The sequence below is a fragment of the Spermophilus citellus genome (genome assembly GCF_964194105.1).
Source record: "Spermophilus citellus genome assembly, chromosome: 3".
Classification (NCBI taxonomy): Eukaryota; Metazoa; Chordata; class Mammalia; order Rodentia; family Sciuridae; genus Spermophilus; species Spermophilus citellus.
Window position 1 is genome coordinate 1,924,407 of NC_138184.1, and position 23,741 is coordinate 1,948,147.

The window sequence follows — 23,741 nt, forward strand, 5'->3', positions numbered from 1 at the left end:
GGGCCCCAGCACAGAAAGAGATAGAGGAGGACAGAGATGGACAAAAAGAACACTTTGGGGATGACATAATTGTTCCAAAGTTGGATTCTGGAGATGGTGTACAGCTGAATTCCTTTATTGAAATTCACTGCAGCGAAGGCTTAAAATGGGTGACCTCATCTCGGGTCAATTCAGCGAAGTTGCCATAAGTGTCCTGCCTGCAGAGGGAGCCAGAGACCACAGGTTGTGCTCAGAGTGCGGGTGGGGATCAGCGGTGACCCTCCACTTCCAGCCTTCCAGAGGAAATGACCTGGAGGCCAGGGTGGCCTAATATGGTCCTTCCAAGCCTGGGAGCTCCTGGTGCCAAGCCAGCCCCCTTCGTCTAGATGCTGGCCAACCCCGTTTGCCTTGGACAGCCTCGCAGGTCCTGTAGGGCCATCTGATACCAAGTGGCTGGTGGCCAAGGCCTTTGACTCCAGGACTGGGAGAGCTGGCCATGGCACCCCTTCCCAGTCACAGCCCTCCCAGGGGCAGGGCTCCTACCTGGAATCCTGCAAACGGACCCCGCCCCTGGCCATGTGACCAGGTGCCTTGGCCTGACCATCAGAAGAACCTCCCCCTTTTCCCTAACTCAAAGACAAACACAGACACAGATGGGTCCCCCCTTTCCCTGACCACCTCAGCACTGGTGGGCCAGCCCAATGCAGACAAGTGTCCAGAGGGAATGCAGGGACCTTGGAGGCAAAACCACCTTCACCCCCCAGTTGAGGCATGCAGAGAAGTACGTACCAAACACGTGTGCAGAGTGGACAGCCATGCATCTCAGCATCCCCCAGACAGCCAGCGCCAACCAGGAAAGCAGTCCACGAGAAAACACCACGGGGTGTCCACTACGATTAGGAACACGGGAGGAATAAATACATTTACCAAAAAAAATGTTTGCCTGGCCAGTGGCACATGCCCATAATCCCGGTGAGTCTGAGGCAGGAGGATTGCAAGGTGGAGGCCAGCCTCAGCAATTTAGGGAGGTCTAAACGACTTAGTGAGACCCTGCCTCAAAATCAAAGGTAAAACCAGCTGTGGATGTGGCTTAGTGATTAAGCACCTCGGGTTCAATCACAAGTACCAATAAATAAAATAAGAGAAGCCGGGCGTGGTGGCTAACCCTGCAACTCCAGCTACTCCGGAGGCTGAGGCAGGAGAGTCGCGAGTTCCAGGTCCGCCTGGGCGAAATAAAAAATAAAAAGGGCTGGAGAGGTAGCCCCGTGATGGAGCCCTTGGCTCACACCCACAGGCCCTCGTCCCATCTCCAGCACTGAAAGATAAATAAGCGAATAAATACCTGGAGGGAGAAAAATGGAAGAAAAAAAGAAAGGAATACAGCAGACAGTGACGAGGCAGGAGAGTCCTTGGTGAGAAGAGATTTTCCTTTGATTTTCTGGTGCTGGGAATTGGACCCAGGGTGCCACCCCTGAGCCACACCCCCAGCCCCGTTTTATTCATATCTATATATGTATTTAAATTTAGAGAGAGGCTCTCGCTAAGTTGCTGAGGCTGGCTTTGAACTGGCGATCCTCCTGCCTTGGCCTCCTGAGCTGCAGGGATCATAGGCGTGCGCCATGGCACCCCACTGTTGAGAAGTGATTTTTAAACTGAGGCCTGATGGTGGGAGGAATTTGAGGAAGGGGAGAAGAGAGACTCACAGGTGGATGATGACTCAAGGTTGGAGCACAGCTGTCCCCGTCGTCCTGACCTCAGAAATGGTGTGAGATGATAAATGTCGCCTGGGTCAAGCTGCCAAGTTTGGGGCAGTTTCTTTTGCAGCCATCGCTGGCTGGTGCATTGGGGTTTCTCCTGAAGGGAGAGCCAGGTCTGAGAGCCAAAACCCACTGATAGAAGGAGCACAGCTTCCTGCACGCTTGGTCCCAGGGAGAGCCCATCCAATGCCACTATGTGGGCACTCCCAGGTGGGCACCTGGGTCTGGTATTACACGGTAGGGGTTATGGTGACGGATGGCTGGAATTCAGGCCTCAGTGAGTGTGGCTGAGTGTGCCCCCAAAACTCACATGTTGGAAACGTGGTCCCCAGAGATGTGTTGGTGGTGTTGGAGATGGGGCCTTCGGGCAGTGGCCAGGGCCAGGCGAGGTGGGAGGGGCCAGGTCAGGTGGGAGGGGCCAGGCCAGGTGGGAGGGGCCAGGCCAGGCCAGGGTGGCGTGGGTGGCTCCTTAAGACTTAGCTGGCATCTGTCCTTTTCAGTCAGGAATGCCTGTGTTTCCTCCAGGACTGCTCACCGGGTGTCCCGCGGACCTGGCCAGCTGGCCGGTGGAGCTGGTCTCTGAGTAACCACGCTCTCTTTCTGGTCCTGGGGTTGAACCCGAGGGGCTCCCCTCCCAGCCCTTTTATCTTTTATTTTTTGAGACAGGGTCTCACTGTTGCTGCCCCTCACTAGACCCTGGGGGAGGCGGGATGCCCCCTGGAGCCTGTGGAGGGACCCCAGGAGGCCTTTCTGGTGCCACCCCCACCCCCGCCCAGCTGGTATGGCAGCCGGGACACCAACGCAGCACCGACAGCCCGGCCAGCACCCCCGCAGCTGCCGCCCCCGCTCTTCCCACCAAGCCCTGCTCTGGGGCGGGGGAGGGGACTGACCCCCCTGCTGCGCCAGGGTTCTGAAGGGGTCACTCCACAGCCCTCCACCCCTTGGCCTGGGGACCCTGTCCCTGGGGAGGTGGGGTCTGAGGCCTCCAGGGAAGACCCGGGCAGCTCTTCCCAGCCAGGCCTGGTGCTGCTGTCCTCACCCTGGGCTGGACGCGGCCTCACTGGCGCTAGCCCCGCGCTGTGTCCCTGAGCTCAGAGTCTATTTATTTATTTTTATATTTTAAGCAAAAATTCTGAAGCTTTTAGAATGTGAATGGCTCTTTCAAACTGTCCTATGGACCTTGAGCAAACCTTAGCTCGGAGCGGCCAGCAAGGGGGCACCCTTGCCTCCTCCTTTCCCATCTCCTCCCCAGGGCCAAGTGAGGCCACTCAGAGTGGCCAGAGGACAGACAAGAAGGTACCTGCTGTCATCCCAGCCCCCACAGGGTTTCAAACAGGATAGCAGAGTGTCCATTTAAAATGCTTCCTCCCCCACAGGACACAGGAACTCTACTAAGAACCCTGGATCCATGTCCAGTGCTTTGATCCTTTGTGATGGAATGTTCTAGATCTTTTTTTTTCTTTAGTTGTAGATGGACACAACACCTTTATTTCTTTATGTGGTGCTGAGGGTCGAGCCCAGTGCCTCACACTTGCTAGGCAAGCACTCTGCCCCTGAGCCTAGCCGGGCCCCCATGTTCTAGATCTTTGCTGTCAGGAGGAGAGCCCCTGACACAGTGGCTGTTGGGCATTGGATTGCAGCTGGAGCACCTGGGATCCGGGATCTTACATCCTATTTATCCACGGAGGTGCTGGGGATGCAGCCCAGGGGCTGAGCAAGGCTCTAGCCCTGAGCCACACCCCCAGCCCTTGTAATTTTTGATTTTGAGACAGGACCTCACTAAGACTGAGACTGTCCTCCGACTTACCATCCTCATGCCTCAGCCTCCAGAGTCACTGAGATGACAGGCATGCACCACCGAGCCTGGCACATTGTAATTTTAATTCGCTTAAATTGAACTAGCCACTGCTTAGGGGACAACACAGGAAACAACACTGTCTTGGATAAACAGATGTGCCCAAGACGGGATGTCCAGAGCCAGGGACCCCAGGGAAGAGCAAGGCAGAGAGGGAGCCACCAGCCGGCTGGATCCTGAACGAAATGGGCCTGTTATAGGACAGTGGGCGGAGCCTGCCCGTGGCCACACCCCCTCCTCCCAAGCCCGGCAGACCAAGTCGTCCTGTGCTTACACCAGAGCCTGGAGGGTGGAGGGCTGCGCCCCCAGCTCCACAGCACAGACAGCAGAGGTGCCGACACAGCCTCTCACCCCGGAACTCTGCACAGAGCACTTCATGTTTGGAGCCACAACACGACGCTTGGATCCTCCTACTACAGGATCCCATCCACAGACAGACAGACAGACACACACACACACACACACACCCAGGAGGCCTTTGCACCCTGCCCCCAGCCTCCCTCCTTTCTCTCTGAAGTCATGGCAGTTCTCTCTCTGGCCCCACGCAGTGCCCTCCTGGCCTCCCTGCTTCTCTAGCAAGCTCCCTGCTCAGGAGGTTCACACACTACGCACGCTTCCCCACCCGGTCTTGAACTTGGCTGTTGTGCACCAGCCTCAGGCCCTGGGCTGTTCCAGCCATGGGCACTGGATCCTTGCGCACGGGGAGGGCAGCAGGGAATCTCCTGATAAAATGCAGCCTGGCTCACAGGAGCTGGGGCCGGGGGGAGGCTTGGTTCTCTCTGGGAAGGGGACGTGAAGGCCATTTATCACACGTTATTCAGTACTGACAGAAACTTAACTGGCTGGATCTAAGGACTGGGGGAAAATGCTAAAGGTCCTACCCTCCCGGTCCCCAACTGATGTCACTCTTGGACAAAGCTAAGAATATCAGACCAGTCATACTGCAGTGTTGTCACCCAGCCCCTGTCCAAGCTCCACGCTCGGATCCTCACACCCTATGTCCCCCTAAAGGCCGGTGCTCCGGGACCCCTCACTGCCTGCTGCGCCCCGCTTGCCGCCCTTCTGGCCAGCGGGACCGCGAGGGTTAAGCCGAGCCGGCGGTTCGCTGAGTGACAGCCCGGTCCACGGCCCGAGCGGAGCGGCCAATCGGCGACGAAGCGCGCAGCCCACGTGGGCAAGCGGCCTCGTGATTGGCCAGCGCCTCGGGGCGCCGCGGGAGGAGCCCGAGCCCACGTGCAGCTGCAGCCGCTCCCCGCGGAGGGGCAGGGCGGGGGCGCGGGGTCAAAAGGCGCGGCGCGGGAGGCGGCGCTTCCTGGGCCTGAACTTGGCTGACCCCTGCAGCTTCCGCTCTGCCCGCCGCCCTCCGCACCCCCAGGGAGGTGCGTGGGCAGCCGCTTCCGGAGGAGGCTGGGGTTCCCGCGCGGGGAGGGCTGGAGGGGCGCTGGGGGACGCCACTGCCGCTGAAGCGGTGGGAGCCTGAACGTCCCTGTCCCCAGCTGATAAGTCCGCCTGAGACACCTGGTGGACTCCTACTCAGCCTTCAAAACCCTTTCCGGGACCTTCTCTTGCTCTTTAGAAAGTTGTTTCCAAGCCTTGGCTCGGTTCGGCCACCTCCCTGGGCTCCCCCATCCCTGACAGTCCGCCTTGTCTCCCGCACTGGGGGGGGGTCACCCTTAATCAGGGGAGCCGGAGGCACTGGACGTGGGGAAGGCGCGGGGCTGGGTGGCTCTGACCTGTCCCGACTCTGCCTTCTGTCCTCAGGACCTGGCTTCTCCTTGCTCCTTCTAGAATCTCTGGCTAAATTCCTGGGAGCCACAGCTTGAAGATGACCTCTCCGGGCCAGCCCGAGCCCAAGGGCACCCTCGGAGGAGCTGGGGTGAGAAGGGCTGGTGGCAGGGGCCCAGGCTCTGGTCCTTTTTCCTTTGGGATCCCCTGTGCTGGGGCTGGCTCGGGCCAGGCTTCGCAGCTGCAGGCAATGACCTCCTGCTCCCTACCCAGGGCAGGTGTGGAGGGGCCGCGGGCCCTGGAGGCTGCAACCAGCTTTCAATCACAGGCGGTGAAACTGGGAGCTGGCGGAGCCCCCAGCCGGCCACTTCCAGAGCCTGCTGGACGGCGGGGGTGGGGTGGGGTTCAAGTCCTAGCACTGCAGAAAGGGAAAAGTCTGATTCATAAATTAGGCGCAGTAAGAGGTTCATGATGGTAGGGAACACCAAGATAGAACCACAGCTACACGGTGACAAAAACCACGGGAACGTGGTCTCTTACCAGTGGCACGTTATGGGGGTGGAGATGGAATCTGTCCTTGCAAAATGAGGAGCCTTAGGTTTTAGGCCCGGCCCAGGGGACTTCAGAGGACCGGAGCCCTGGCTGAGGGGGACCTTGGGTGTCTGTGAAGGGCTGCTGCTTTTATTCACCCCTCCTTGGGTTTTTCCAGCCTGGCCCAGGAATTTCTGATCCTGAGAGCCCGCCCACCCTAAGTGGTGCCCAGACCCTGGGCCAGCTCAAGGACCAGCTCCCCAGGTGAGGGTCACTCGGAGGGAGTCGTCCACGGTCCGCCCCCCAACCCCTGCTCTGTGGCCCTGTTGAGTGTTCTAGTAGTCCTTGGCCTCAGGGTCAGGGCCAGCCACGGGGCGTTAGTAACCACCGGCCTCATTAGAAATGTGCATTTTTCTGATTTTTTTTTTTTTTTTTGATACCAGGGATTGAGCCCAGGGTGGCTCTGCCCCTGAGCCACCTCCCCAGCCCTTTTTTTATTTTGAGATAGGGTCTCACTAAGTTGAGGCTGGCCTTGTGTTTATGACCCTCGGCCCACTCGCTGGGTTTGGGGCAGTACTGCGTGGACCTCTCGCGGGAGGCAGGGTGGGACGTGGCTGGGCAGCAGAGTTCCTTGGACAGGGCTTCTCACTGCAGCTTGGGGTTGGCTGGGGGTGAGAGGCCGGTCCTGCCCCGGGGCTGAGGAGGGGTCTGGGTGTGTCCAGCAGTGCCCCTCCCCCCAGGCTGCAGCTTCGAGTGAGCACACAGCTGGAGAGCATCTTCCACCTGGTGAGCAGAGCTGCCCCGCCCACCTGCCTCCTCCTGGACCGGCCACACCCAGCTCAGCTGCCTGCCTTGGGGACACTGGGGGGGAGGGGCTTGCTCACTTGGGCCCCCGGCGGTCAGTGGGAGCTTTTAAAGTGACACCGTGCTGGACCTGCGGGACACCTGGCTGTTAGTGTCGGGCTCCCGCCCCAGTGGGTGGGTCAGGATGCAGTGCCACGAGCCCTCCCCTGCTCAGGGGTGCTGCTGCTAGAGCTTCCAGAATGTTCTGCATCCCCAGCCCCCGCCAGCCACTAAGCCCTTAAGTGCACCTGGGGAGCAGAATCTTCCTTTCAGTTTGACTTAGACTCTGTGGCCACACTGGACCAGTGGCTGTCCCCGTGGACGAGGGGCCATAGAGGAGGTGACACACCGTGGGGCAGTCCAGCTGCCCAGGGAATCTGCAGAGGGTCCTTCTGAGGCCAGGCGGTCAGGAAGGGCTCCTGGGGCTGGGGGTAGCTCGGTGGAGTGCTGCCCAGCACCTGGGCTCCGCGGCAGCACCCATGCTTGGGAGGGAAAATGGCCAAGAGGAGAGTTCAGCCGGGTGCAGGGGCCACACCCTCCACCCAGCTGCTGTGGAGGCTGAGGCAGGAGGATGGCAAGTTCAATCCTTAGTATCCCCACACCCCACAAAAGCTGTTATTCTGGAGTGTAGAGGGAAGGGTGTCCTACAAAGGCCCTGGGGCTCCCACACCTGGCTGAGCAGGCAGAGCGAAGAGGGTGGGCCGATGGAGCAGGCCTGGGCTGTGGGGAGGAGGTGATCTTCAGGTTGCTGGGAATGAAATCCAGAATTCCATCACTGTGGTAGATGGTGTGCCATTTAAGGGTAAGAACCAGAGAGGTAGAGCAGGTTGCCCAGGTCACACAGCATTCAAACCCAAGTGTCGCCTGCTCCCATGCGCCCTCTCCCAGTGTGGTTCCTGCTCTTTGCAGCTCACTGAAGTCCAGCAGGATCTTCAAGAACACCACAGGCAGGTGAGCGGGACTCAGGAATCCGGGTGTCACTGCCCCCCTTGGAAAGGGCGGGAGTGGGAGGCAGAGCAGGGAGGGCTGGGGTAGGTTGGACAGGGCCTGAGCTTGGCCCTGGGGCCGTGGGAGCTGTGGAGGGCTGGGGGCAGGGGAGGTGCCCCCTGACTTGGGTCACATGGCCCCCTTGAGACTAGGGGGTTCCCACATCTGGAGACCCCCAGGTCCCACCCCACCTGAGCTGCTTCCAGGACATGGGCTGGCCGGTCCTTCATGGCCTGCTCCCGGGTCCCCGTGCGGCCCTGGCCACCTGGGCAGGCCAGACCCCAGGTTGGGTCTCCCGTGTGTCTGGGGGCTGCCCAAGGCGCCTGCCCCCCACCCCGCTAGCTCGGAGTGCCTGGCCAGCCAGTGCAGGGCCTCCATCAGCCTGCCCGGCCACCTGGCCCCTTCCTCCTGGGGGCTGGCAGGACTCTGCTGGTGCCAGATGTGCCTGGCAGTGGGCCAGGGCTGGGCATGTGGGGGGCACAGGAAGCCGCAGAACGTGGTTATTCACAGACGTCATCCATCCCCCGCTCTCAGATATGATCAGGCACCAGGAGGGGCATCGCTGCTGGCCAGGGGAGGCCGGGCAGGGCGCGGGGGCGGGGGCAGCAGCTGGGGGTGCAGGACGGGCCTGGGCTGCGCTCCAGGGTGACAGGGAGGCAGGCTGGGAAGGTGCTCCAGGCAGAGCGCAGCCCCCGAGCCTGGCAGGTGGGCGCAGCACGTGGGAGTGGGGGGTGGGAGCCCGGCCCTGCTGGCAGGCACCCTCTGGCTGCTGCGGGAGGCCAGGCTGGGGTCAGGGGGCCAGGGCAGAAGCTGGATGTCCAGGGGTTTAGTAGGATGTGGGTGCCTGGGGGAGGCCCTGCAGCAGCTGCGGAGGTCCAGGGTGGGGGTGGCCCCGAGAGCCCAGCTGATGGGGGACTCCTGCCTGGCCTCCTGTGGAGTGGGGCTCGGGCAGCCCCCGGGAGGCCGCAGCGGGAGGGCCTTAAAGTGCCTGTGATGGCAGTCACCTAGCGGGTGAGCTGCAGAGGGCTCCCCAGGGCTCTGCGGAGGCCCAGCCAGGGAATCCATCTCTGCTGCCCGGGGCAGCTGCCAGGCGAGGGCGTGTGGAGGGTCCCAGCCTCCCGCCACCCGTCCCTTTCTCCTGACTGGGGACAGCCCCGGCCTCCCGACCTCAGCTGTCCTCTTAGCCACATGTGAGTGGCAGGAGGACCTGCACGTGGGGCCAGGGGTGGCCCAGCCCCTGGGGACTGGCCTTCCCTCAGGACAGGCCATCCCAGAGCCACTGAGCAGGTCCGCCGGGTCCACAGGGAGTGGGCCACACCATTCTCGGGCACTCGGGCCCTGGCCAAGTGGCCCAGGACCTGTGCGCAGGGCCCAGGCGTTGGCCTCTCGCGGCCTCGCTGCATGGCTGTGGGGTGCCTGTCACCTGGGAGTCGGGGACAAGGGGCCATGCGCTCGGGATGACGTCAGGCTCTTCTGGGGGTCTCACCCCCAGGTCTGACCCCGCCTGGCCTTGAGGACAGCTGGGTCACAGGTGTCCAAAGCCTGCTTGACGCCAGGCCCCGTTCCTGGTCCCCCAACCTGCCTCGAGGGTCACGCTCCGGTCCCGTGGGGGTGCTGGCTGGCTGGCGGGTGCAGGGTCCTGTCGTCCCTCCCACAGGTGGAAGCCTTCCTCCAGGCAGTGGAGGCCAGCAGCCCCGCCCCGGACGGCCAGCCCGTGGAGGTGGGTCTCAGGTCCTACAGGAGGGAGGGATGGCTTGGGCTCAGGGGTGGCCCTGTCTCACGCCCCCATACCTGTGGCCCCAGGTGGGCCGACTCTCCCCTGGGAAACATGCCGGCCAGGGCCACCAGGAGGCCCTGAGCCCAAGCTCCCCCCAGCTCCCAGAGGGCGGGAACCCACAGGAGTCGGACTTCGAAGACGTGGTCACCAGAAGGCAGTCCGACTGGCTGCGGCCGCCCCAGTCCAGCTGGGAGGAGGGTGAGATGCCACCGTGCTGGGACCCGGAGCCCCCGTTCTGGCAGGACGTCCTCACCACACAGCTTTGGCAGATCTTTGCTGATGTCCAGGAGAAGGCGGCTCAGCCCTGCCGCCGAGGTGAGTGTCCTGGGGGCGGCTGGCCGGTGTCCAGAGCCGGCAGAGCCCGCAGCCATCTCTGTCTTCCCCTTTCGTTGTCATAGTGACTGAGCAGGCTCCAGGCCTGGTGAGTAAACGCACGTGGTGGGGACAGCGGCCTGGCTCTGGTCAGTCCACCTCCTCTCCCACCTGCCAGGGACCCCGGAGGGACCAGAGGGTGGTGTCGGAGCCACTGGGTGTCTGCAGCTGTGCACCTCTGGGACGGCCCCCCCCCGGCGTGGACGGGCCCCACGAGGGGCCTGGGCATCCCTGGGGCTCGGCTCAGCTCTCCCATGTCCCACGGGCAGGACAGCAAGGGCCTAGAGCCACCTGACACGGAGACGGCAGCCAGCACTGACCCCGTGGGCAGCGGGCAGGAGGCGCTGGCTGGGGTGCAGGGCGCCTGCCCGTCCAGGTGCGCCAGGTGCGTCATGCCCTCCCTGTGGCTAGCTCCCGCCCGGGCCAAGGCCCCTCTCAGCCCCCTGGAGGACTGCGGGGAAGAGGTGACGCTGGCCGGGCTGGCCCAGGTGAGCACCAGGCCGGCTGCCCCTGCGCACCCAGGCTGTGGGAGGGCAGGGGACAGTGAGCTCTCGTCCCGCAGGAGCCTGCTGCAGGAACCTACCCCCTTCTGAAGCTCATGTAAGTGCCGCGCCGCGGGAACAGGTGGGGCTCCCTCCCTCCTGACCTCCCCAGTGGGAGGGGGCGGGGCCACGGGGCTGTGCTCTCCACTCTGGGGGGGGGGGTAAAACATGTGCGGCGTCTGCACAGACGTCACTGCCTGTTCCCTGTGTGGCCGGGCTGTTCGGCCTGGGTGCAGGTGGCCCAGTCCTGGGTGGCCCGCAGGAGGAGGAGGAACAGGAGCCTGACGTCGGGCCGGGGGTCGGGTGTAGAGCTGGGGAGTGAGACCCGGTTGCCACCTGGGGCGGAGCTGCTGCTGGCAGGCAGGTCACCCGAGGCTCCTCCCAAGATCCTGGGACCCCGCGGACTCTGGAGACTCCTGGAGGCGGCCGGACGCCCCGCCCCGGCAGTGCAGGCGCTTCGCGCTCCCGCACACGCTGCAGAGGATGCGCCTGCTGCGCCACGGGGAGCCCGTGCTGGCCCTGGCGGTCAGCAGCTTCACCAGGCACGCGTTCACCTGCAGCAGGGGCGGCGTCAAGGTGTGGAGCCTGGTCGGCCAGGTGGCCGAGGACAGGTTCCCCGACAGCCACCTGCCCGTTCCCAAGCAGGTGAGGGCCACCTGGGGGCGCTGGGTGCTGGCCGGCTGCCTGCCGGGGCTGACGGCTCTGACTGTCCCCAGGCCCCGGACGCCTACCTGTGCACCTGCCTGCTGTCCTCCAACAGCAGGACGCTGCTCACCGGAGGCCACAACCTGGGCAGCGTCTGTGTGTGGGACCTGGCCGCGCCCTCCCTGCGCGTGAAGGGGGAGCTGCCCTGTCGAGAGGCCGCCTGCCAGGCCCTGGCCGCCAAAGCGGATGAGAGCTTGGTCTTCGCGGGCTTCACCGATGGCTCTGTCAGGATCTGGGACCTGCGGGCCCCGCACGTGGTCAGGTGTGTCCCAGGGTGGGGAGGGGCCTGCGCCCGGCCTCCCACAGAGCGCCTCCAGCAAGCCCCCCATCTCCGCCAAGCCCCAGCCCCAGCCCCATCCCCATCCCCAGCCCCAGCCCCATCCCCATCCCCATCCCCAGCCCCATCCCCATCCCCAGCCCCAGCCCCAGCCCCAGCCCCAGCCCCAGCCCCATCCCCAGCCCCATCCCCAGCCCCATCCCCAGCCCCATCCCCAGCCCCGTCTCTTCCTCCTCAAGCTTAGATCTGGCCTGCAGCTCCATGGCCCTGCTCCTCCCTTTCCCCACTGGGACCAGGTGTGACAGTCCAGACTCAGAGGGTCCTTTTTTGTGCTGGGGACTGAACCCAGAGGAGCTCTACCACTGAGCCACACCCCAGCTTCTCATTTTTTGAGACATTATCTCACTAAGTTACTTAGGGCCTCACCAAGTTGCTGAGGCTGGCCTCCGAGAGCAATCCTCCTGCCTCAGCCTCCCGTGTTGCTAGGATCCCAGGTGTGCGCCTGGCCCTGGCTGCAGAGAGTCCTAAAGGGTGAAACCGAACAGTGAGCCGACAGTCCTGTGTCACTGGGGTCGTTCCGAGAAACGCTTCCTCAGCAGCATGGTGGTGGCTTGTGCCAGCCTGGGTGGACCAGGTGCTGCACCAGCCTGTGGCGCGGCCTCTGTGGAGCCTCTCACAGCTGCCCGCACGGCGGGCCCACCTGCCTGCGGCCTCTGGGCCAGCACTCATGGCGGCTCCGAGAGGGGTGCCCGCAGCCCGTCAGAACCAGGGTGCACAGACAGCGCAGGGACCACTGCGTCCCGTGTCCCTTCTTCAGCTGCAGTATGAAGGGGCACTCGGGGGTGTCACTGCCCGTCCGTGCCCAGAGTGTATCAGACGAGTGACTGAGAAGGGCTGGAGCATTTCCTGGGACAGGAGCCAGAGTCCCGGCCTCGACCCCGGCCTGACCCCAGCCTGACCCTTCCCACAGGGACATGTTGGGCCAGCTGAACGGAGCCAAGAGCATCGCGGTCAAAGACAACAACCTCTGGACGGGGGGTCTGGACGGCCAGCTGTGCCAGTGGGACCTGAGGACCCTGCAGGACCCCACGGTGTTCCTGTTCAAGTCCCAGGTACGCACTCGGTGCGGCTCCCGGCAGCACAGCTGACCTCGGCTTAGAAGGTGGTGGACGCTGGCGGGGGGAGGGGGGGGTGCTGTGGTTCAGTTGTAGATGGACCCAGCTCCTTTGTTTTACTCACTTATACGTGGTGCTGAGACTCGAACCCAGGGCCTCACATGGGCGAGGCCAGCGCCCTGCCACTCGGCCCCTGCCCCCGCCGGGGGAGGGTACTTGTCCAAGTGATTCCAAGTGCCACGCCAGGACTCGGGTGGTCAGGAGTGTTGTCCAGGTGGGGGACAATCACTCGGGAGGCTGAGGCAGGAGGACAGCAAGTTCGAGGCCAGCCTGGGCAACTGGGTCTCACAAAGGGCCAGGGGTGCAGCTCTGCGGAGCGCCCACCTCTCGGTGCCCAGGCTGGGCCCCATCCCCAGCACGGCGGGAGGAGGGTGCCCGGCACATGCCCAGCCCTCGTGCTCCATGCTGGGCCTGTCCTGCCTCGGAGCCCTAGAGCAGGGCACTGGGTCTGGGGACCCAGCCGAGGGTCCCGCCTGGGCAGCTGTGGGGGGCGGGGGCCAGGCTGGACTGACAGGGCTGCCTCCTGCCACCCCCAGATCATGAGCCTGTCCCTCAGACCCCAGGAGGACTGGCTGCTGCTGGGCCTGGCCAACGGCCAGCACTGGCTACAGCACTGCACCCGCAACCAGGCGCGCAGGGTGGGCAGCAAGGACAGCGCTGTCCTCGGACTCAAGTTCTCCCCCTACGGTGAGCAGCCAGCCAGCGAGGCGGAGGCCGGCCCCCAGCCAGCCGCTCTGGCTCTCCGTCCCTGCATCTGGCAGAGCCTCCCCCGGGTCCCGCCGCCTCCCCCGTGGCTGTCCCACCGTGACCGGCGCCCCTGCTTCCTCCCAGGCCAGTGGTGGGTGAGCGTGGGGATGGACAACCTGGTCAGCGTCCACAGCATGCCCACGGGGGCCCTGGTGTTCCAGGTACGCGGTGGCGGGGGGGGTCCACTGGGCACCTGGGGGATCCAAGAGGGACTGAGCTGATGTACCAGGCAGGGCCTGGGGCAGTGGGCCTGGCACTCAGCTGGCCGCCCCCCAGGTGCCCGAGCCCTCCTGTGTCCTGTGCTGTGACGTGTCTGCTGACAACCGGCTGGTCGTGGTGGGGTCTGGGACCCAGGCCTCGGTGTACCTCGTCGCCTACTGAGGGCCTCGCCGTCCCCCGGCGCGGGCTCCTGTTCCCGTTTCTGTTCCCCGTGGTGGTGGTGGTGGTGGTGGTGGTGGGTGGGGCCGGGCCTGGGGCTCGCAGACCCAGGTCCTCACTGCACAGAATAAAGCAGCTGGAAAGACGTTCACGTCCTGTCCCCGGGGAGCGAGGGCTCCCACCCTGTGCCCACAGCGTCACCGAGACCTGGGGGATCTGTGCAGCCCCTGTCCAGGCACCTTTGGAGCAGGGACTCTGGTCCCTCCTGCGCTGAGCCAGCCCGGCCTCGCAGCCCGGCCTCCCAGCCCCAAAACGGTTTTCAGCTGCCTCTGGCAGGTCCCAGGACATGTCCCAGGAGACGGAGGCTCTCAAACAGGGCCATCTGCCCCAGGGGATACTAATGTCTCCCTGGGGAGTGTGGCTGTTGGGACTCAGAGGCGGCCGGGGCACCACCCTGAGTGCCCTGGTGGCACGAGTGCACGGGGGCCCTCCCCGGGCTGGGAGGGGCCTGTCTGGGGTCTGCTCCTTCAGCCCGGGACTTCCCTGTGCCCCGCGAGGTCTCCAGCAGCCCACAGAATGCTCCAGTGCCATCTGCTCCGACCTGTCACTCCTGCTGTCACCTGCTGGGCGCCCAGGATCCTGGGCCTCTGGGAGGCGTAGGCACCCCCGAGCAGTCCCTGTGTGGCTTGTGTCACTGGGGCTCGGCCCCCATGTGGCCCTGAGGAGGGGTGCACACGGGGAAACTGGTCGCCAGAGGCTGGGGTGGGGGTTGAAGTGGCTCCCGATCCCCCATGAAATGCCACCCTCAGGTGTGTGTCCGCCATGGCCGCCTGCGGTGAGGCGATACAGCCCACAGGGCCTCAGAGCAGCACGCTCCACCTGGACTCCCATCTCCAAAACGGCCAAAGAAACCTCCCTTCTTTATCAATGACCCAACCCCAGCTCTTCTGGTGTAAGAGAAATGAGCTTGCTCTACATGGGCCTGTGTGGGACACTCAAGGCCTGGTCTCAGGCTGGCCACTGTCGAGAGGTGGTACAGTCTGGCTAGGGCACTGGCCACTCCTGGGATCCCAGCAGCTTGGGAGGCTGAGGCGGAAGGATTGCAAGTTTGAGGCCTGCCTGGACAACTTAGCTAGGCACCGTCTCAAAATTAAAGGGCTAAGGGTAGAGTGGGCGATGCCCCAAGTTTCATCTTCAGCCCCAGGAAAAAAGGTGGGGCGTCACGGGCCTCTTAGGTCATTGGGTGCGTGCCCTTGAAGGGAACATTAGGACCCCAGGCTCCTCCTCTTTGCTTTGTGGTCAGCGTGAGCCGAGAGGCTTCCTGCCACATGTTCCCGCCACCATGATGTGCTGCCCCCAGCCAAAGGCCATGGGGCCAGCTGACCACAGGCTGAAATGTCCAGAACCATGAGCCAGAATAAACCTTTCCTCTTTGAGCTGACTGTCTCTGGTTCTTGGTCGTGGTAAGTCGGGGCTGGTGACACAGGACAGGTGCGCCATGTTACTGTGGGCAGGGGCCTGGGATGGTGACACTGAACCTCCGGCCACAGCTCTGAAGGCGCAGGCAGCTCCTCCCTCTACCTGCGGCGGTGCTGGGGTCCTGACATCCCCTGGGACAGGAGCTCATTCCTCGGCCTCCCAGCTCCAGCCTCCCGGGTCCTCCTGCCATGGCCTCCGCCCACCTGCATGACAGAGCCCTGGGGCCAGCAGTGGGCTCCCTGAGGCCCGGGGTGGGGGTGGGGGGGAGGAAAGCAGACGAGGCCAAGGGATGAAAACCTTTATTTCCCCAAGCCCAACCCCCACGTCCCCAGCGGGGAAGAAGGTGGCCTGCAGCCAGCGGAGGGGGCCCCCCAGGTCCTCAGTAGACCACCTCGTACACGGTGGCCTTCTTGTCCCCCGAGCCGGTCACGATGTACTTGTTATTCCTGGAGATGTCACAGCTCAGCACAGAGGACGACTCCTTGGACTGGAGACGGGAAAAGGGAGAGTGAGGTGGGCCCCGGGCACCGAGGTCACCCAGGTGCCCTGGCGCCAGCAGGCCAGGACATCCTGGCTGGGAAGGGGACAGCAGGCTTTCTAGAGAGGTGTGGCCCCGGTCGAGGATGGCTCAGCTCAGCGGACGGGCCCACAGGGGCCCTGCAGCCACCCTGGTCTTCACCCCAATACCGCCACGGGGCCTTGGCACGGCCTGAGGGAGCCTTGTGTCTGAGGGTGTCTCCAGCCTGGCAGTGCCCTGACTAGCCTGGGGCTCTGCCCTGATGCAGCCCAAGGGGAGAAGCTGCATGCTTTGGGGCTGAGCCCTGCTGGACAGGCATGTGCCCTTGGGAAGGGCAGGGCACAGCCTCTGTGCTCTCCTCAGGAGAGGAGAGACTGCAGCGCTGCCTCTCCTGGGAAGCTCAGAGAGGGTGTGCAGGAGCATGCAGTCACACAGCTCAGCAGAGGACCCAGGCTCCCAGAACAATGACCAAGTCCAAGGGTCAGCGAACTGCCAGGGGCCGGCGGGGAAATACTCTTTAGGCTTTGCCTAAAGTCCAAGTCAGTCTCCGGCCCAATCTCCTATCATTTTTTTATGATCCTTTAAAAATGTAAAAGTCACTCCCCAGCCACCGGGATGAGCACAAGAGACAAGGGTCGGGGTGGTGGGGACTCTGGGGCAGCCTCAGGGTGGACACAGGGAAGCCCGCACACACGCCGGAGATCTCCACCACGCAAAGGAGGGCTCCCACGCCTCTGCCTGTGACTGGACATGAGGACACTGCAGGACGCCCGACAGACCGACGGACATGCTGCAGGGTCACCCCCCAGGAGGTTCCTGGCGTCCAGGAGCCTCCGCTGGGGACCAGAGCCATGGGGGTGGGGTGGGGACAGTGCCAGCCGGTGCCCGCCCCTGACCTCCGCTGGGCTGGAGTCAGGCTGAGGTCTGCGCACCGCTGAAACTCCAGGGCCGGGCGCCCCGCCCACCGCCCCGCCCACCGCCCCGCCGTGCCTGGAAGATGCTGGCTCCGTAGGGCGTCCTCCAGGCGTTGAGCAGGTTGTCCTTCCCGGTGCTCACGAACCAGCGCCCTGCGGAGGAGGGTAGAGAGCTGAGCCGAGGCCCCGAGAGGGCGGAGCCCCAGGGCTGGAGCAGGGCGTCGGCCTGCGCCCCTCGACTGGGATTGGCGGAGGTCGGGGTGCCGGATTGAATCCCGGGGCTCCTCACCACCTACATCTCCAGCCACCCCCACTTTTTAAATACTGAGGCCAGATCTCCCTAGATGGCCCGAGCTGGCGACCCTCCTGCCTGGCCTGGGGACGCCCTGTGGGCACGCACCGCAGGAGGCAAACTTGAGCGACAGCACGCAGCTCTCGTGCAGGTGCAGCTGGTACTTCTCAGGCTTGCGCACGTGCAGGACCTCCACGCCGCTGCTCTCCATGCCCACGGCCAGCCAGTCCTGGTTGGGGCAGTGGCCCAGGGAGAAGATCTGGGGGAGGAGGGAAGAGAGGGACCCTGGGCCTCAGAGGCCAGTGAGCCCCAGGTCCCTGTTGGCCCTGCGGAGAGGAGAGGCAGGGGGCCCCGCAGGCCAGGCCAGCGGAGGGGAACAGAATCACCCAGAGGCGGGAGCACACCCATTGTCTACACCGGGCTCAGACAGGTCTGGGGGCACCCGGTGGGGGAGGCAGGGGAGGAGGCCAGCCCAGGAGCCTCCCCTTGAGCAGCTCCCCATGAGCAGAGGAAACGGAGGCTCAAGGTCAGACCAAGCCTGGAAGCCAGGGCTCCTGAGATCCAGCGTGGCCTCTGCCCCCCGCCCCAAGGCGCGCTCCTTGTTTTGACCTGAAAGGACACGTTCCCACTGCTCTGCACAGAGCCTGTCCTGGGCACCAGGAGCCACCGGGCCAGCTCCACCCCAGTCTCCTGCGGCCTTCCAGCAGGAGGGACACGGGAATTACAAGAGAAGACCGAGGGTTTCAGATGCCCGCCTGGCCACACGGTGCCTGAAGACACATTCCTGACTCTCGGCTCAGTCCTGGGACACCTATGTCCTCCTGCTCCCCCTCTCTGCCATCCTTCAGCCTTGACTCCCACAGCACCCTGCACAGGGACCTCTCCAAGCCCAGCTTCTGTCCCCCATCAGCCTCCACCTGTCCCCTCAGGTCAGTGGCTCCCAGGATGAGTCCTCAGTGGAGAGGGGAGCTGTCAGGAGCCCTCTGGGGAGTCCAGAGGTTGAAAGCTGGGAAGAGAAACCAGCTATACAGAGAGAGATGAGAAGATGGGAATGGATGGACAAGAACACATGGGAAGACGATCTGAGGATCTCAGTGGCCCCATAGCTTAATATGAAGCACGCCTTTTGTGTTACCCTGTGTTTGAGAATTAAAGGTGATGGCCTGTGGATTGATCTGGAGGACAAGAAAGTGGGACTCAGACAATCCCAGCCTGAGCCTGGAATTGGGCCACCCACTGAGGACAGGAAAGGAGGTAAGATTCCTGCAACTCTCACCCCTGCCCCAGACCTCAGCCAGCCCACCTGAGAGCTGAAGTCGTGCTGCTGCAGCTGTCGCCCCTCCCGCAAGTCCCAGCAGCGCACCGTGTTGTCCAGGCCGCCAGTCCACAGCCGAGTGCCGTAGTCGGAGATGTCGATGCAGCTGGCACCATCGGTGTGGCCCTGGAACTGCCTGGAGGGAGCAGGGCCCAGGCGTCTGTCCGGGAGCCTGGGTGTCTCCAGCCCACCCACCTGGTGCACAGGGAGGGAAGGCACCCACCTGACCATGGTCTGGTTCTGCAGATCCCACACCACGATGTTACCGTCGCTGCAGCAGGAGAAGCAGACCTTGGCGTCGGGGCTGACCGCCAGGGCGTAGCAGGCCGGGGCGGAGGAGGTCAGCTCGGCCTTGATGCGGGGGGTGGGCGCCGCCAGGTCCCAAATGGACAAAGTGCTGGCTTCACCACCCACGATTAGACTCCGGCCATCAGGCAGCAGCTTGCAGGAACGAATGTAGTTGTCCCGGTTCTGGGGCCAGCCAGGAGAGGAGCGAAAGCTGGTCACCAGACCCGGCCACACCTCCGACTCCCTAGCCTAGGGTTAGCCCCGCCCATTGGCCCGCAAGCCCGCCCCTCGGCGCTGCAAGCCCCTCCCTGGTTGGCTTTGAGGTTGCCTCGGGCCCCGCCCCACGGCTCAGGCCCCGCCCCCTGGCCGGCGCCGCCCTCACCAGGCAGTCGAGCTGGGCCACCGGCGTCTTGGCGCCCGGCTGGCCCACGTCCCACACCTTCACGCAGCCCTTGCCGCCCGTGTACACGTGCTGCGTGGAGCCGCTGATGGTGACTGCGCACACCACCTCGCCGTGCGCCAGCGTGTGCAGCTGCCGCGCGTGCCGCGGGATGCCCGTGCCCACCAGTGCGTCCGAGGGGAAGGGCACGGGCTGCATCTGCCCGTCCGCAGACACGTGGAAGGAGTAGGCCCTGCGTGGGAGGTGGCCGTGACCACCAGGGACAGGCCCCCTGCTCCTCACTGCCCAGGGAGTCACCTTCTGCCTGGTACCCTCTGATGCATTAGAGAAAGGGGAGGACAGGGTCCGAGTGATCGGGGGATGGCCAGGACAGTGAGGACCTGGCCCGGCCTGCACAGCAAGCCAGCGTTGCTAAACCAGGATCCATGGAGAGGCCCCAGCTACCTGGGGCCACTTGGGCTCAGATGAACCCAACTTGGTCCCTCAGGGGTGCCCCACCACTGAGCTACCACCCCAGCCCTTGTATCTTTTGAGACAGGGTCTTGCTAGTTGGCTGAGTCTGGCCTCTCACTTGCCGTCCTCCTGCCTCAGCCTCCACACTGGCTAGGATGACAGGCGTGGCGTGATTTCAGGGGCTCGGAAACCACGTGACTGGCTTGGACGGCAGGGGCCCAGAGCACTCATTCTCTGAGGCGCGGCAGGGTGCTGAGGAACAGTGTCCCTGGCTCCACCACCCCATGCCAGGCGCTCCCTCTGCCCCAGCCATGACAACCACAGATGTCCCCTGGTGTGGCCAAGGGTCCCCTGGGGCAGAACCCCCCTGTAGACCATCACTACTGTGCTCCAGGAGCCCTGCTGGGAACTGGTCATCTTAAAGAGACCCCCACAAGGGCACAGGAGACCCCGAGCTCTGCCAGCACAGTGAGGCACCCAGAGACCCCACCTCGGGGACCCCGCCCCGGTACTCACGGCTTTCCCCCAGGGATGCTGGGCAGGGAGGAAGAGATGGACGACCCTCGGAGATGGGGGTGGGACTCAAATGCCATCTGTCAGAGGCCAGAGAAGGTCCCCCAGGGCCAGCGTCTCTGCCCGCTCTGCCCTCTGCCATGCCCGCCGGCCATGCCCTGTTTATCCACGGACCCTGCATCTGGTTTCAGCCCCGACCCGAGGGCAGAAGTGCCTGCTTCTCTAGAGACGGGGACCTCAGGTGTTGACTTGAGGGGCCCCCAGTCCATCCAGGTACCCTAAAGCCAGGGCCGGAGGGTCCTCGAGTTGCCCACCCGCTGCTGCGCAGACCCTGCAGGCCACCGAGGCCTGTTCTTGGGAACCCTGCGGGGCCAGGGCAGCCTCTGAGCGAGTTGGCCCCCGGCTGCTGCTCCCCACAGCCTCGGGTCTGAGCTGGGTTGGGCCTGTGGCTCCTCAGACCCTCGGGTCACCCACACCTGCCCAGCCCGGGCCCAGCCCTCTGCCATGCCTGCCTCTCCTTGGGGAGTTGTGCTGCTGCCCACAGACTCACCATGGGGGAGCGTCCATACACCACGGAGCTGCTGACCTGGGGGGACAGGTGGAGGCTGACGTAGGAGCTGGGCATGGAGAGGTCCCCGTTGAGTGTGCTGTGGGAGCCCAGGCTGAAGGACGTGGTGAAGGGGCTGGACAGGGCCAGGGGGCTCCTCAGGGCTGGGTGAGAAGGACAGGTCTTCAACACCCGCCCGTCCCTCCTCCACGGCCCTTGGGGTTTCCAAGCCCCGGATGACCGCTGGCCCTACCCGGGGACAGGTGCCGACCCCGGCTGTGGCTCTCTGTGTGGCGGGCCCGTGCCTGCCCTTGTGCTGGTGGATTCCTGCTCGTCCTCCGAAACCTCCCACTCACCCACCCCCCCACCCCCACCCCCAGTCCTTATCCCTCCGGAGCCCCTCCTCCTACCCTCCTACCCACCAGGAGGCCCTGAGGGCGGGACCCAAGGCCCAGGTCTTCAGGAGCCCCAGAACCAGCCTGGCACTGCCACTCCTTGCATCACTGGTAACAAACCGGCTCAGAGAGGTTGGTCACTTGTCCAAGGTCACAGAGCTGGTAACTGCCACACGGGCCTGGACCCCAGCCTGACTCAAACACTCGTCTTTTGTGCACTAGGCTGGGCCTAGGGCCCCTCGGCTTGCCAGGCCTGGGTTTCCCACGTGCCCAGCTGAGGGGGAAGGTGGCCCAGGGTGCAAGAGGGCCACGCGGGCGCTCTGGGGCTGGAACCCAGGCCCCCAACTCTCCCGTTCCTGGAAACCCCCAGGAGGCCCTGCCTGGCAGGCACGCAGTGGCACTCACCGATGCTGTCTGTGGCCGGCACGGGCTTGGCAGCCAGTGAGCAGAGGTGACTGGCGGAGCTGGGCCCTGGGGTGGGTGCGTCCTGGGGCGGGGAGGAGTCACAGGACTTGGAGGCAGGGGTGCCCGCCGGCAGGTCGTTCTGCAGAGAGGAGCAGGCTGAGTGGCCACTGACACCGTGGCCCAGGGATCCCGTCGGGAACGGGACAGGAGGGCCCAGGGCCACCAGGGCCGAGGACTGTCTGCACATGTCCCCAAGGCCCAGCATGGCTGGGCGGTGGGCACCCGGGGTCTGCCACAGCCCACGTGCCTGTCCACGGAGGCCACCTGCTCCTCCATTCTGGGAGCTGGGCGCAAGGGACGCGTGAGCGGAGCTAGTGAGGGACACAGGAGGATGGGGTGGCGGGCAGAGCCACAGCAGGGCACCTGGAGCCACGGGCAGCCCCAGAGGACAGTTGGGCAGCACCCAGAGGCTGACGCTTGCTGCGGCCTCCTCCTTGCTCGCGAGGGCGTCTCCCGCAGCCAGGCCCCGAGGGCTCCGGGGTCTCCTCGGCCTTGGAGGCTGTGGTCTAGCGAATCGACCGGCGGCTTTCCCAGCCAGGCCCCTGCGCCTGGGACAGGGTGGGGCCCAGGGACGTGCTGGGGTGGGGAGGACTGTGGGGCGTCCCTGCAGAGCTGAGCTCTGCCGTATCCCCAGAGGTCTCCCTGCAGGGAGGGAGAGGGCACTCAACATGGACAGGCCCCAACCTCTGGCGGTAGCCATGGCAACCTACTGGGAGGGAGGCCTAGAAACCGACATCTCCCTGCGCAAGTGCAGGCCAGGGGTCTGGGAGGACGCGGGGCGGGGGTGGGCCTTGGACGGCCCACGCAGCCCGTCTGGGAGCCCTGTGGGACAGCTGTTCCTTAGGGCTGTCTCCTCGGGGGACACCTCGGGTTGGGGCTGGTGGGCTCTAAAGGCCTCGGAGGACCCTGGCACTCTGACCAGCCCAGCTAGCCGCCCAACCTTCGCGGGCCCTTTCCCTGCACCTACCTCTGTGGGAGGTACTGTTTATTGAGGGACACCTGGTTTCCAGGTAAGGTGCAGAGTTGTTCTAGATATTTATTTTCCAAGCTTAGTTACAAAGCTGCTTTTTTAACGTTTACTGAGGCTGAACAAAGTGAATCTTTGCAGGAAAGATTGGGGGATAAAAGAATCATGAGGAAGCGGTTGGTATCAGCCCAGCTCATTTCTCATTGTACCATGTCTGTTTCCAGCCCCCCCCCACCCCGGGACAAATAAAGTGAGTTTCAAGCCCCCCCCCCTTACCAAGACAAGCTCCTTGGGTCTAGGGAGCGGTGAGCCAAGACTAGAGGCCAAGGAGGCCGGACTGTCCACGAGATCCCGACGGGCAGGGACACAGATGGGTGCCTTTCCACAGGGGGTGGTAGCTGGACTGGGGGGCTCTGAGGGCTGGTCCTGGGTTGGGGAGAAGCTGAGGTGAAATGGGAGCCCCCTCTGCTCTGGGTCCACATGCACCTCGCAAAGCCACCTGTGCCTCGGGGTCACCGAGGTGGGTTGCCGCCTGCCTTTCCCACAGACAGAAGGGGCCAGGGAGACGGCGTCCCTTCCCAAACCACAGGAGCCCGGGCTCGAGGCCACGTGGCCGCCACCTGAGAGCTCTGTCCCCATCCCACAGAGGGGACCAGGACCCACCTCGTCCACCACCAGGTTGTAGTCACTCCTGTCCTCGTCGCTCTCCTGGGGGGGAGTCATTCTGGTCACGCCCCTGCCTCCACGCCCCTGATCTCTCCCAAGATGGCACGCCAGCTGCGACGGCCCTGTCTAGGCCACCCGGCCCACGTGCCAGGGCAGAGGGAAGGTGGCAGCGCCCTGACGTCGCAGCCTCTCGGCCTCAGGCCCGTGCCCTTCCCGGTTCTCTCCAGGCAGGCCGTGTGGCCAGCTGTGTCACCCTCCTGGCCGTGGCCCTGCCCGCCCCAGGCTGCCCACATCTCCCCCGTCCTGCACACTGGGGCGGGCGGCTCAGACCCCCGGGGCTGCCGCTGGGCGACTTGTGGACACCCAGGAGGACCCCAGGTGCAACCTGTGGCCTGGAGGCCAGATCTGCTGGCAGCTGGGCCTCCTCTGACCTCCCGTGCCCAGGGCCACCTCGGGCCAGGCGTCACCCTGTGACTGAGTCACTCCCATGGCTGCCTCCTTCTTTAAATCAAGGAGCCGTAACAGGGACGGGGATGTGGGGAGGGGACGTGGGGGAGCAGACCACGCCCCGCAGAGGGAGGAGGCTGGCGGCCCTGGCAGGGAGCTGGAGGCCGTGGGTCTGGGCAAGCTCACAGCAGGGTCCCAGGTCCCAGGGGGGCCGCGGAGGCCACTAGGACACCCGAGGTCTGAAGGAGAGAGTGGTTTCCCAAAGGCGAGGAGGGGGACTCTAGGGAGCAGGCGCAGGTGCCAGGGGCAGGGACGTGGCTGCATGGTCCAGAGGCTACGGAGGTAGAGCCACTGGTCAGGGCTGTCAGCATGGGGGCTGTCCTGACTGGCCCCGTCCGGTGACCATCAGGGAGCTGTGGAAGGCTGTGGAGTG

General features: G+C 64.4%; 2 protein-coding genes across 18 annotated transcripts in view; one reads left to right on the forward strand and one right to left on the reverse strand.

Moving 5' to 3' along the window:
• Window positions 1-15,080, forward strand: part of TLE6 (TLE family member 6, subcortical maternal complex member) — a 102,913-nt gene extending 87,833 nt beyond the window's left edge. Inside the window, exons 1-15 of one of the 17 annotated variants that reach the window (XM_081284346.1) lie at window positions 4,820-4,970; window positions 5,353-5,467; window positions 6,026-6,111; window positions 6,570-6,633; window positions 7,579-7,641; window positions 9,335-9,397; window positions 9,481-9,797; window positions 10,101-10,314; window positions 10,389-10,426; window positions 10,755-11,013; window positions 11,085-11,335; window positions 12,321-12,462; window positions 13,062-13,212; window positions 13,357-13,433; window positions 13,549-15,080. In XM_081284346.1, coding sequence (XP_081140472.1) covers window positions 5,417-5,467; window positions 6,026-6,111; window positions 6,570-6,633; window positions 7,579-7,641; window positions 9,335-9,397; window positions 9,481-9,797; window positions 10,101-10,314; window positions 10,389-10,426; window positions 10,755-11,013; window positions 11,085-11,335; window positions 12,321-12,462; window positions 13,062-13,212; window positions 13,357-13,433; window positions 13,549-13,653 — 1,881 coding nt within the window. In that variant the 5' untranslated portion in view covers window positions 4,820-4,970; window positions 5,353-5,416 and the 3' untranslated portion in view covers window positions 13,654-15,080. The other 16 variants (XM_081284348.1, XM_081284361.1, XM_081284349.1 and 13 more) reach the window with 16 other exon arrangements.
• Window positions 15,081-15,412: 332 nt separating this feature from the next.
• The window catches only part of TLE2 (TLE family member 2, transcriptional corepressor), a 13,556-nt gene continuing 5,227 nt past the window's right edge, over window positions 15,413-23,741 (reverse strand). The window contains exons 8-18 of the mRNA XM_081287695.1: window positions 22,859-22,903; window positions 22,472-22,621; window positions 21,169-21,307; window positions 20,372-20,532; window positions 19,825-19,901; window positions 18,838-19,087; window positions 18,391-18,638; window positions 18,156-18,303; window positions 16,961-17,111; window positions 16,637-16,713; window positions 15,413-15,616 (exon numbers count right to left, since the gene is read on the reverse strand). Coding sequence (XP_081143821.1) covers window positions 15,509-15,616; window positions 16,637-16,713; window positions 16,961-17,111; window positions 18,156-18,303; window positions 18,391-18,638; window positions 18,838-19,087; window positions 19,825-19,901; window positions 20,372-20,532; window positions 21,169-21,307; window positions 22,472-22,621; window positions 22,859-22,903 — 1,554 coding nt within the window. The 3' untranslated portion in view covers window positions 15,413-15,508. The remainder of the gene's footprint in view (window positions 15,617-16,636; window positions 16,714-16,960; window positions 17,112-18,155; window positions 18,304-18,390; window positions 18,639-18,837; window positions 19,088-19,824; window positions 19,902-20,371; window positions 20,533-21,168; window positions 21,308-22,471; window positions 22,622-22,858; window positions 22,904-23,741) is intronic.